The sequence below is a fragment of the Panthera tigris genome, chromosome A3 (assembly GCF_018350195.1).
Source record: "Panthera tigris isolate Pti1 chromosome A3, P.tigris_Pti1_mat1.1, whole genome shotgun sequence".
In the NCBI taxonomy this organism is placed as follows: Eukaryota; Metazoa; Chordata; class Mammalia; order Carnivora; family Felidae; genus Panthera; species Panthera tigris.
This window is the reverse complement of record NC_056662.1, coordinates 91,044,454-91,056,470: the sequence shown is the minus strand read 5'-3', so window position 1 is coordinate 91,056,470 and position 12,017 is coordinate 91,044,454. Positions and strand designations below refer to the sequence as shown.

General features: G+C 40.3%; 1 protein-coding gene across 1 annotated transcript; it reads right to left on the bottom strand.

Annotated features, from left to right (window-relative positions):
- Positions 1 to 1,247: 1,247 nt before the first annotated feature.
- Positions 1,248 to 11,578, bottom strand: MRPL19 (mitochondrial ribosomal protein L19). Its single transcript, XM_007083491.3, has 6 exons — positions 11,472 to 11,578; positions 11,181 to 11,298; positions 6,091 to 6,209; positions 5,742 to 5,876; positions 1,793 to 1,974; positions 1,248 to 1,636 (listed from the first exon to the last, which is right to left on the bottom strand). The coding sequence occupies exons 1-6, from the start codon at positions 11,572 to 11,574 to the stop codon at positions 1,415 to 1,417; spliced, it is 879 nt and encodes a 292-aa protein (XP_007083553.1). The 5' UTR covers positions 11,575 to 11,578; the 3' UTR covers positions 1,248 to 1,414.
- Between the last annotated feature and the right edge of the window lie 439 nt (positions 11,579 to 12,017).

The window sequence follows — 12,017 nt, the reverse complement described above, 5'->3', positions numbered from 1 at the left end:
GAAACAAAAGACACAAGTTAGCATACTGAGAGGGCTCATCAAATACCGGACATAACGGATACAGATCCACACCAAAGCACATCACTGTGAAATTTCATTACCTTGAGGAGCAAGATAGTCTACAAGCTTTCAGGTCACAAAGAACTGAAATCAAAATAGTTTTGGATTTCTCAACGCAACTGGAAACAAGACGGTGTAGCAGTATCTTCAAAATTTGGAAGGAAAACTACTTCACACCTAGAATTCTATAAAATTATCAATCAAATAGGACAGACATGCAAGGACGCCAAAGATTTACCTCCATACATACTTCCTCTGAAAGCTACCAAAAGATGTGCTCCACCGAAATAAATTAGTAACCAATAAAATAAAAAAACAAAACATCCAGAAAAAAATCAGCACAGGAGAGAAGTCAATACAAATCCCAAATTAGCCAGGCACCAGAGGGTAGATCTGAGCAGCATAATTCAAAACAGGTTGAGGGTTGCCCTCAATACCATATGCCATCATATGCCAGATTTCCATTCCACTCTCAGCTACATGGATCAGCAAGGATACACACATTGTCCTACAGAAGCATAGTTCTGACCTATCCTGTGAGCCGGAGCTTGATTCTTCATGAGCTGAAAACCAGCAAATATAGAAGTCTACTCCCTCCAACCCCATTTCTGCCAGACATCAATTGTCAGATGCCCTGTGGTGAGCCTTCTTGTTAAGCAGGTCACTGCTTAACACTCATGACCTTGGCCACGAACTACCTCAAAGTGACTTTTGCAAACAATCAGAGAAAATGCAGCCAGACTATGAGCAAAAGACTGTTACCTTCTCCATGAAGCCTTCATGTAATAATGATAATTTTGTCCTTTTTTATCTGCCAACAGGTTTTCCAAAACTACCTATGTTGTTTTAGAATGTATATGTATACAATAAAATCAAACGAGACACAAGGGAATGATTAACACAAAGTCAGGATAGTGCTTGTATCTGGGAGGGGAGAAGGATGCAATTGCAGACACATAAGAAGCTTCTCAAACCCTAGTCAATGTTCTATTTCTTAACCTTCCTGGATCTTACTACATGTTTCACCTCTTAACCCTGAGGTGGGTACATCAATACTCACTCTATTATTACTCTTTATATCATACACTTTTTATAATTTATTCCACAAACTGAAAGAAATCCCATCACTTCCGTGTTCAGATTCCAGGCTCAATGAAAAGAATTTTGGTAATGATTTGACTCTGAAGTAATAAACTGACATGCTAATTTTATTTTTTTGCAACAGTACTCATAAACTAATGAATGTTTAATTGATTTGATGACTATGTCCTTATATATAAAATTAAATTGGTCTTTAAGTAAATCCTCTGGGAGTCAGCACATCCTCTGCAAATAACCAAACTGAGTCTCAGAATCAGGATTTTCTCGATGCTTGAATTTCATCCCATATTGCAGCTTCAATTTTTGAAGTGTCATATTCCCTCATCATATCAAACTCAAGCCACGGCTGACTCCACTTCTGAGCTTCTTTCATTTGCTCTTCAGTCAAACAAAGATCAAATCTGATTCCTTTAATATTAAATTTTGGACGTTCCCAGCGTTTGGACCAGGGCTTAGGCTTCATTTTTACTTTCAGCTACAGATGATATTAAAAAAAAAAAAAAAAAGAAAAGAAAGAAAAAGAAAGAAAGAATTTTGTTTAGTAGCAAGCAAAATTCTTCTAAAAGTTTTCATTAAGGTGACTCTTTCTTACTCTATATAGAACTTTCAGTTCTACAAATACAACTCATACCTGATTAACAGGAACGTCGTGGCTAGTTTCTTGTACAACTGGCTTCATATTCATATCAAAAGTGCTATATTCAGGAAGGGCATCTCGTAAGTATAGCAAACTATCGTCCAGCCGTTTCTCTAATTTGACCACTTGGATCTCTTGGATTCGAGGATTATAAAGTTCAAAGCAAATCTCAACACCTAAACAGAGAAAACATATTCTTACAATTTGAACCCAGACGCCTATATACGCCTTATACAACAGTAAAAACTATTTTATAATGGAACTAGCACAGGGTTTTGCACATAGGAAATGTGACATAAATTTGTAATTTTTAAGATAAAGATTACCGAAAGAAAAAGAAATAAAGTCCATGTAGATTAAAAAGTGAAAAAAATCTGAGTTAGAATGATAGTCTAAAGAAAAATGTCTTCTATAAATACAGTCACACATCTCTTCACTTCTGGTACTATTTTTTTTTTTTCAAATCCTTTTTTATTTATTGGTCTGGCCCAAAAAGATCTTAAGAGACCATGATAACAGTGTTAAAATTGTTTAGGGTCTAGTATCAGAAGAGGGATTAGATCCTGAGAATGTTTTCTTCATCTCCTTTTCTTTTTAGTTTTTAAATATACATCCAAGTTAGTTAGCATGTAGTGCAATAATGATTTCAGAAGTAGATTCCAGTGACTCATCCCCTATGTGTAACACCCAGTGCTCACCCCAACAAGTGTCTTCCTTAATGCCTCTTACCCATTTAGCCCATCCCCACACTCTTCACTTCTGACACTATTAACCTGGAGAAAATTTGAGTAAATTCTTCACTGTCACATTTTTGTTTGTTTCCCAACTACTTATAAAACTTGATCTCCTACATTAAGGGCAACAGGAGTAATGATGCAAAGAGTTAATACATTTTTAAGTTCTAACTTTGGTTTAGAAGTCCCTCCTAAGGATGGCCTAAGTTTTATTTATTTTTTAATCCAGATCAGTTCCTTTTAAAATTTTTTTTTATATTAGAGAGAGAGAAAGTGCACAAGTGAGGGAGAGAGGCAGAGGGAGAATCTTAAGCAGGCTCCACACTCAGTGCAAAGCCCAATGCAGGGCTCAGTCCCATGACCCTGGGATCATGACCTGAGCCAAAATCACGAGTCGGACACTCAAACGACTGAGCCACCCAGGCACCCCAGGATGGCCTAGGTTTTAAAACACGCTGGGGCTCAGGGCACCTGGGTGGCTTAAGTTGGTTAAGCGTCTGACTTCGGCTCAGGTCATCATCTCACAGTTCATGGGTTTGAGCCCTGTGTCGGGGCCCTGTGCTGACAGCTCAGAGCCTAGAGCCTGCTTCAGATTCTGTGTCTCCCTCTCTCTCTGCCTCCCCTCCACTCACACTCTCTCTCTCAAAAATAAATAATAAAACATTAAAAAAAAAAACATACTGGGGCTCTCCATATGAAGCAAGCTAGGAACAGCATTGCTGGTTCAAGATGCTACAAGTAATAGTTTAAGATACATCCTCTGTTAGCACCAAACGCTTAAGGGAAAGAGCATATTCTGAGGTTTCCTGAAATAATCCCAAGAGAAATACAAATATGTATGAACAACATTAACATCCACTATTTAATACCAGGATTTAATCCATTTCCTATATACCTATTCTGCTCCAAGTACGGATCTAGGGACTGTGCCTATAGTGAACTCAAAATAGATCAAATCTTTCTCCTCTCATAGAGCTTATATTCTAGTGGATGACAATAAATAGACACACCAAAATTTCATTTACAATTCATAATTTAAGGTAATTTCATATAGTCAATATAAACAGAGTGGCTGGGGAATAAATAGTATATGAATAGTATAGCCAGGGAAAGCCTCTCTAAAAACACAATTTAGACTGACACTACAAATAGCCAAGAGTGCTCAAGGCAGAAAGAACAGCAAATGCAAAGGCCCTGGGGTCTTAACAAACTTGCTATATTGGGGGGGAAAACAAAACAAAACAGAAAAAGGTCTTTTTGGCTGGAGCACAGTAAGTCAGTGGGCCAGGAAAGTTAACCAGGGACACAGCATAGCTGCAGGCAGGAAGGAGGCAGGGCGGCATGGACACGAGTGGTGGCCATGGAGACGGAGAACCAATCAAAACTGGAATATATTTTTTGGAGATTAAGCCAAGAAAACTTGATTGACTGGATATATGAAGAGAATAATTAAAAATAGCTCCTGAATTTTTGATTAAGTAAGTATGTACGCAGTGGTGCCACTTATGGACATAGAAAAAACCAAGAGGAACACACTGTGAGGAAAACAATCTTATTCTGAGCTTGTCGTATGCTTAAAAGATATCCACCCGGAAATGTCAAAGAGGTAGTTGTATGTACAAATCCGGAACCTGGACAGGGTCAGTCCTTGAGATCTAAATTTGGGAGTTCTCGGGGCGCCTGGGTGGCTCAGTCGGTTAAGTGTCTGACTTCAGCTCAGGTCATGATCTCATGCTCGTGGGTTCAAGCCCCACGTCAAGCTGTGTGCTGACAGTGCAGAGCCTGGAGCCTGCTTCAGATCTGTGTCTCCCGTTCTCTGCCCCTCCCCTGCTCATGCTCTGTCTCTCTCTCTCAAAAATAAACATTAAAAAAAAAAAATTCTTTTTTTTAATTTGGAAATTCTCATCATATGGATGGTATTTAAAGCCAGTGGACTAGGAAAAACACCAAAGAAAGGAGTATCGATGGGGAAGGTTGAGACAGGTTGTAACAGTCAAAAGTACCTTAGACTAAGGAGGGCAACAGGGAGTGAACATTTTTGGAGTATTCAGTGTTCAGTACTTCATGTAGAATATCACCCACAACGGACCACAACACTAAGGCAGAAACTATTACATCTCAGTTTTAAGAAAGAATATCAGGGGCGCCTGGGTGGCTCGGTTGGTTAAGTGGCCGACTTCAGCTCAGGTCATGATCTCGCGGTCTGGGAGTTCGAGCCCCGCGTCGGGCTCTGTGCTGACTGCTCAGAGCCTGGAGCCTGTTTCAGATTCTGTGTCTCCCTCTCTCTCTGCCCCTCCCCTGTTCATGCTCTCTCTCTCTGTCTCAAAAATAAATAAACGTTAAAAAAAAAAAATTTTTAAAAAGAAAGAATATCAAACCAAGGTCCATCTCACACACCTATGATCATGGTTTTCTATTGCAAGCCTTCCCCAAACACATGATCTGATCGAAGGCACACATTTCTGCAACTTGTAAGCCCTGCTACGCTCCGACATGCACGGCACCACAGGTCATTACAAGATGAGTCCCACATCGGGCTCTCTGTTATCAGCACACAGCCCGCTTCAGATCCTCTGTCCCCCAATCTCTCTGCCTCTCCCCTGTTCAGGTACTTGCTCTCTCTCTCTCTCAAAAATAAATACACATTTTTAAAAAAAAGAAAAAAAGAAAATTTTACTGTTCTGCCATGTCGATTCATAATGTTTCTAGAATTTTGCCACTTGGGCCTCTGTCTTATTTATTAGGCATAACAAACAAGTTTTGCCTTTTTAAAAATTCCTCTAATTCTTATCAATGATTATTGTGGTGACTATCATAATATAAAGCAAAATGGGGGCATTCATTTTAGGGAAAAGTGACTCATACAGACATCATTATGTTTGTCTTAATGTTCTCATGGGTTATTGCCCCCTACACTGAATGTTCCCCACACTGTTAATAGTCACTTGTCTCCTCCTGTGATGCTGGCGAAGGTCGGAAAATCTGACAGTGGTCGTCCTGTGATGAAAGAAGCCCTCAAGGGAAAGCACAGCACTGACTACTTACTCAGCAGCCTCCAGTCTCATCCCATTCTTAGGCCACGGGCCCAGGTCAGGCCTTGGAATCCCTTTCACTTTCAAGTTCCAGATGTTTTCTCCCAGCATGCAGAACACAAAATAGAACCTGAGATACCATTTTCCAGAAAATTAAACTAATGAAATGGAAGCTACCTTGTCCTTCAATAGTATTCCTAAGGATAAAAGTAGCTCCAAGGCCTGCTCCTGATCTCTGGATACAGATCCCTAGAAATCGGCTGGTTTTTCCGCTGGCATATGGGTCAGCTGTCGTAACACGAAGTATGCTTCCTACAAATTCAAAAGAGAAGTGAACTTTTACAAGACTTGCAGAAACACACAAACAGCATTTCTAGGTAACCTCCTAACTTCCTAAATATTTTAATATATTAGGAATAAGTATCTCATCTGGGCAAAACCCAGATCTGTGAAAAACACTCTTCCCTATGTGAAAAAAACTAAGCCTGCCCACCACCAATAATGAAAGTGTGCAGCTCTTACTGACCAACGTAGAACTCTGGAATGTGGAGTATTTTTCTCCTCTCTAACATATCTTTTCTTTCCATCTGAAATTTCAGAGGATTTGTTCTTCCCCTTGGAGGAATAAATTCAGGACTCAAGAACCTGTGAAGAATATAAATTAAAAAAAAATTAAAGGCAAACTTAAAGATTATGATGTTGATGTGTTTTATTCTTTCTTCCTAAGAAAAGTTGATTATTTATTTCTAAAACTGTTGTTGATGCTCAAGAAAATAGCTAACAATTCCTGAGTACTCACCTCACATCCTGTTAAAGGTTTACGACACACCGAGAGCATAAATTAATCCTCACGACAATTAGGCGAGCATGCTGTCATCATCTCCTTTCACAGATGAAAATGAAGCTTGCAGAAGGTAAACTAACGTACTGTTATATTAGCTACAAACTAATCAAGTCAAGATTTAAACACAGGCATGTCTGTCAGACAACAAAGCCTATGGCCATAAACCACAAGCCTCACATCGAGTTGTGCGTGTTAAAATAAATTACACTGGATGGGCACTTGGGTGGCTCAGTCGGTTGAGTGTCCAACTTCGGCTCAGGTCGTGATCTCGGTTTGTGAGTTGGAGCCCCGCGTCGGGCTCTGTGCTGACAGCTCAGAGCCTGGAGCCTGCTTCTGTGTTTCCCTCTCTCTCTGCTCCTCCCCCGTTCATGCTCTATCTTTCTCTCCTTCAAAAATAAACACTAAAACAAAATTTTTTTTTGAATAAATTTAGTCTGGAAAAATACAAATATAAATCATTAACTATGACCTTAAAAATAATCTCCCTCTTCTCCTCTTTAACTTCTCTAACTTCTTCCTTCCTTTCTCCTTCCTTTCCTTCTTTTCTCTCTTTTTAAATAGGCTTCACAACAATCACACAGCCCAAGGCAGGGTTTGAACTCACGACCCTGAGATCGAGACCTGAGCTGAGATCAAGAGTCAGACATTTAACTGACTGAGCCACCCAGGTACCCCTAAGCTAACCTCTTTAAAAGCATAAATGACATTACAGTGAAAAATCATGTCCCTATCACCCATCCTAAGAAATAAATGATCAATACAGTTGAAGCCCCAGTGCACCCTTCCCTCCCCCACAGTTAATTACTATGGGGTAATTCATTAAATTTGGTGATGATTCTTCCCATGAAGTTTCTTCCTTTTGCTGGTTCACCCCTTTCTCAGGAGCTTCCCAGGTATACTCTGAAACTGGGCCCCATACTCTAAGGACAAGGAGATACTGAAGAAAGAGGCAGGCCACTCAGGGTGGGTAGGTTACAGTTTTAGTAACAGCAAAGGGAATTCACATACAGGCTTGTCCTGGGTGGCAGCAAGACACCAAATCTTAAAAATTTACAAAGAGTGGCACAAAAACAGACACTCAGATCAATGGAACAGAATAGAGAACCCAGAAATGGACCCACAAACGTATGGCCACCTAATCTTTGACAAACCAGGAAAGAATATCCAACAGAATAAAAGACAGTCTCTTCAGCAAATGGTGCTGGGAAAACTGGACAGCGACATGCAGAAGAATGAACCTGGACCACTTTCTTACATCATACACAAAAATAAACTCAAAATGGATGAAAGACCTAAATGTAAGACAGGAAGCCATCAAAATCCTAGAGGAGAAAGCAGACAAAAACCTCTTTGACCTCTCCTGCAGCAACTTCTTAACATGTCTCTGGAGGCAAGGGAAACAAAAGCAAAAATGAACTATTGGGACCTCATCAAAATAAAAAGCTTCTGCACAGTGAAGGAAACAATCAACAAAACTAAAAGGCAACTGACAGAATGGGAGAAGATATTTGCAAACGACATATAAGATAAAGGGTTAGTATCCAAAATCTGTAAAGAACTTATCAAACTCAACACCCAAAAAACAAATAATCCAGTAAAGAAATGGGCAAAAGACATGAAGAGACAGTTCTCCAAAGAAGACATCCAGATGGCCAAGAAACACATGAAAAAATGCTCAACCTCACTCATCATCAGGGAAATACAAATTTGGCTAACATTAACAACTCAGGCAACAACAGATGTTGGTGAGGATGCGGAGAAAGAGGATCTCTTTTGCACTGCTGGTGGGAATGCACCCACCCTAGAAAACAGTATGGAGGTTCCTTCAAATAGTTAAAAATAGAACCACCCTACGACCCAGCAATTGCACTACCAGGCATTTATTCACGGGATACAGGTGTGCTGTTACGAAGGGACACATGCACCCCCATGTTTATAACAGCACTGTCAATAATAGCCCAAATGTCCATCGATTGATAAATGGATAAAGAAGATGTGGTATATATATATATATATATATACAATGGAGTATTACCCTGCATCAAAAAGAATGAAATCTTACCATTTGCAACTATGTGGAATGAACTAGAGGGTATTATGCTAAGCGAAATCAGTCAGAGAAAGACAAATATCATGACTTCACTCATATGAGGACTTTAGGATAGAAAACACATGAACATAAGGGAAGGGAAGCAAAAATAATATAAAAACAGGGAGGGGGACAAAACTAAGAGACTCTTAAATATGGAGAACAAACAGAGGGTTACTGGAGGGGTTGTGGGAGGGGGGATGGGCTAAATGGGTAAGGGGAATTAAGGAATCTACTCCTGAAATCACTGTTGCGCTATATGCTAATTTGGATGTAAATTTAAAAAAATAAAATGAAATAATTAAAAAAAAATTTACAAAGAGGCCCTAAGTGGTCTCAGTCACATACACTATGTAGGTATTTTCAATACCACACCATCATCTCGAGGCTATGTCTTTGGAGCAGCCTCTAGGAGCAGAAAAGGCAAGCAGAACCCACATTCCAAGGACAAGGGAAGGGGTGAGGAGCCGGGGTTCAGCCCATGGGTCAATCAGCAATCATGTCTTTTTGATGATGATCCCCAACACTCATTTCCTACTTTGAAACTTTTTAAGCCCACCAAAAAGTTGAAATAGTAATACAATGAATACCCATATACACACCATCTCGTTTCATCAACTGCCAACATTTTGACATATTTGCTTTATATATACATATAATTTTTTTCCTGAACTATTTGAAATGTCAAATAGCAAGGTATTTCATCTCAGAATACTTTAGAAAGCTTCTAAGAATAGGGACTTTCTGCTACATTTATCACAATACCTTTATGACACCTAAGAACTTCTGCAATAATTCAACAACAAAATCTAATATGTAGTTTGTATTTAAACATATCTGAACTAACAGTATCTAATTGTCCTGGAAAAGGCCTTTTGTTGCCCAATCCAAGCTACCATCAAGCTTCACACATTATATCTGGGTATTACTCGCTTTAGTTTCTTAAACTGCTACTATTCCCCGTCTTTGTATTTTTATAACACTGACTTTTCTGAAGAGTCAAAAAACCTACTGTCTTATACACCATCCCTGGATTCTGGAAATGTTTATTGTTTCCACATGCCTAGACCAAGGTTAAACATTTTGGGTAAAAATATTATAGAGGTGATCATCTTATCCTATCACATCAGGAGGTATGTAATGTCAGCTTGTATGGCTATTGGGAAAGCCATAGGTCTGATTTCTCTGTGGAGAATTTCCCTTGTACATTTTATACTTTACATATGCATGTATGTATGTAAAATGTACATATGCATTTTATACTTTACATTTGCATGTCTGAGCAACATAAAAAATGCTATCATACTATATCAATTCTTCTGCAGGTTTTCTCCACACATATTCATGAAGTTTATCCATGTCAGCTCCAGTTCATTTATTTTTCACTGCCATATAATACTCCATTATATAAATGCATTTGCCTATTCACCTACTGATGGATATCGAGGCTACTTCTACATTTTTGTTTGTTATAAATACCTTTTGTATTCATTTCTGTACATATTTCCTTGTACATATTACTTTAAGTTTTGTACCGACTGGGTGGAAAGGTATACACAACCTCAAAATTACTAAATTTTGTTCAACTGTTTCCCAAAGTAATTATACAATTTACATTCCCATTTAACTGAATTATAATAACTGTTGCCATTTAAGAGAAATATTCCTTTCTCAACTTAAAAAAAAAAAAAAAGTTGTGTAAGGAAATGTTTTCTGAATCTCTACCTTCCATAAATTCAATGTTCAACTTAGAACAGGATATTTGCAATGTTAAACACACACACATAGGCATGCGGAGATAATCCAACCAACAAGGAATAGCCAAATCACACCAACTTTTTCCTGCTAAAATTGGCTTTTTAATAAGGTTGTTATACAACTAGGTTACCTAAACTTACAGATACCTCCAAAGTTGCCACCATTCATTTAAGTGAACCAGGCTTTTAAACACACTGGGTTTTATTTGTTGTTGTTTTTTTTAAGTTTATTTATTTTTGAGAGAGAGGGGGAGAGAAATTTTGAATGAATATGGCCGCAAGCAGGGGAGAGGCAGAGACAGGGAGAGAGTGAATCCCAAGCAGGCTCTGAGCTATCAGCTCAGAACCCGATGCTAGGCTGGATCTCACCAACCTTTAGATCATAACCTGGGTGGAACTCAAGAGTCCGCCGCTTAACGGACTGAGCCACCCAGAAGTCACTTAAGCACACTGTTTTTAAAAGCAAATTTAAGACACCAATTACGGGAAAATGTTATCACTGTACAGCATTTTCAGGAAACTAAAACACGTGTGTAGGGAAAGGAAAACAGGGTGAGCTCTGGCCAATCCATTTCCATCGAGGCAAGGAATGATCAGTTTCTCAAACAAGTAAAATACTATGTACTTGAGAGGAAAATTCTTGATACAAGCTGAATGCTGAAGCAAAGAGCTTCAAATAGGGAGAATCCTTGCTTTTAGTTCTGATTTAATAAGGCTGCAGAGAAAGTTCAACGCTAGAAAAGGGGAAAAGGGGGGAAGACAAACCTGAGGTGGTTGAGCTTTGCACACGAGCTCATGAATCCTGCACACAAGCTCGTGCAGTGGGGGTTCCACCTCTGCTTTAAAGGCGAGATCTCCAAAGTAAAGGCAGGTTCGCAAGCGCACAGACCCAAAAAGCGGGAACCGCGCGCCGACCTGGGCCTCACCTCCTTTCCTGACGAGGGGGACCGCGCTTGTCCACAATGACCGGTTTCGGCGGCGGCTTGAACGCGCCCGGCTCGGAAGGTCCGGTGCTCTGCTGTCGGCCCGGCCCCACGCGGGCCCCTGCAGTAGCGGGCGACAGAGGTCAACAGAACTCGCCCAGAACTCCCGCTGAGCCCTGCAATCTCCCCAACTCGCGGTCCCACGAAGGTTGCTCCTGACTTCTAGGCTTGCCTCCCTCGAGCCTCGCCCCGAGCTCCCTCTTCCCTCCGGTGTGCAAGCCCCGCTCCACTTACGCCAGGTGACGGAGGCTAGCGCAGGAAGCAGCGCCCTGGCGGCTCGAAAACTTCGAGACAGGTCCCCTGCGGCCCCGCAGGCCCCTGCAACGGAGGCCGCCATGACTGCTCGCTAAGGTCAAGACTACAACTCCCAATAATCAGTGCGACGAGGTCGGGACTACTTGAGATAGGACGGCGGCTGCTATGGGACAAATTAGCCAAGAGCTTTTTTGTTTTGGTTTGGTTTTTCCTCTGTTCCTTTTCATCTCCCCTCCCCCCAATAACCCTCAACCCTGGCCTAAGTATTTTAGAGAAAGTGTATATTTCTCTAGTTCCCCCACAGTGTGCCAAGTTTTACCCCTCCATAGGAACACTTTCCTCCCTCTGTGAATCAATTCTGTCTTCACTTTCTCAGGCTTCGCTACATCAAAACCCTGGTATAGGCTCTTATCCTTACTAGGTACTTTCCATTAGCACCTCTGATATCGTTTGCAATTCTATTTTTAATTTAATTTAATTTAGAATTGCTTGTGTAATTATTGGATTATTGTAATTATTGTCTAG

What these genes read in the sequence shown, in the direction of transcription:
- MRPL19 (XM_007083491.3), bottom strand. Translation starts at nt 11,574, where the DNA reads ATGGCGGCCTCCGTTGCAGGGGCCTGCGGGGCCGCAGGGGACCTGTCT. An exon ending in CATTCCAGAGTTCTACGTTG is followed by an intron (nt 5,877 to 6,090) that starts GTCAGTAAGAGC and finishes TTGAATTTGTAG; the next exon opens with GAAGCATACTTCGTGTTACG. An exon ending in ACGACGTTCCTGTTAATCAG is followed by an intron (nt 1,637 to 1,792) that starts GTATGAGTTGTA and finishes TATCATCTGTAG; the next exon opens with CTGAAAGTAAAAATGAAGCC.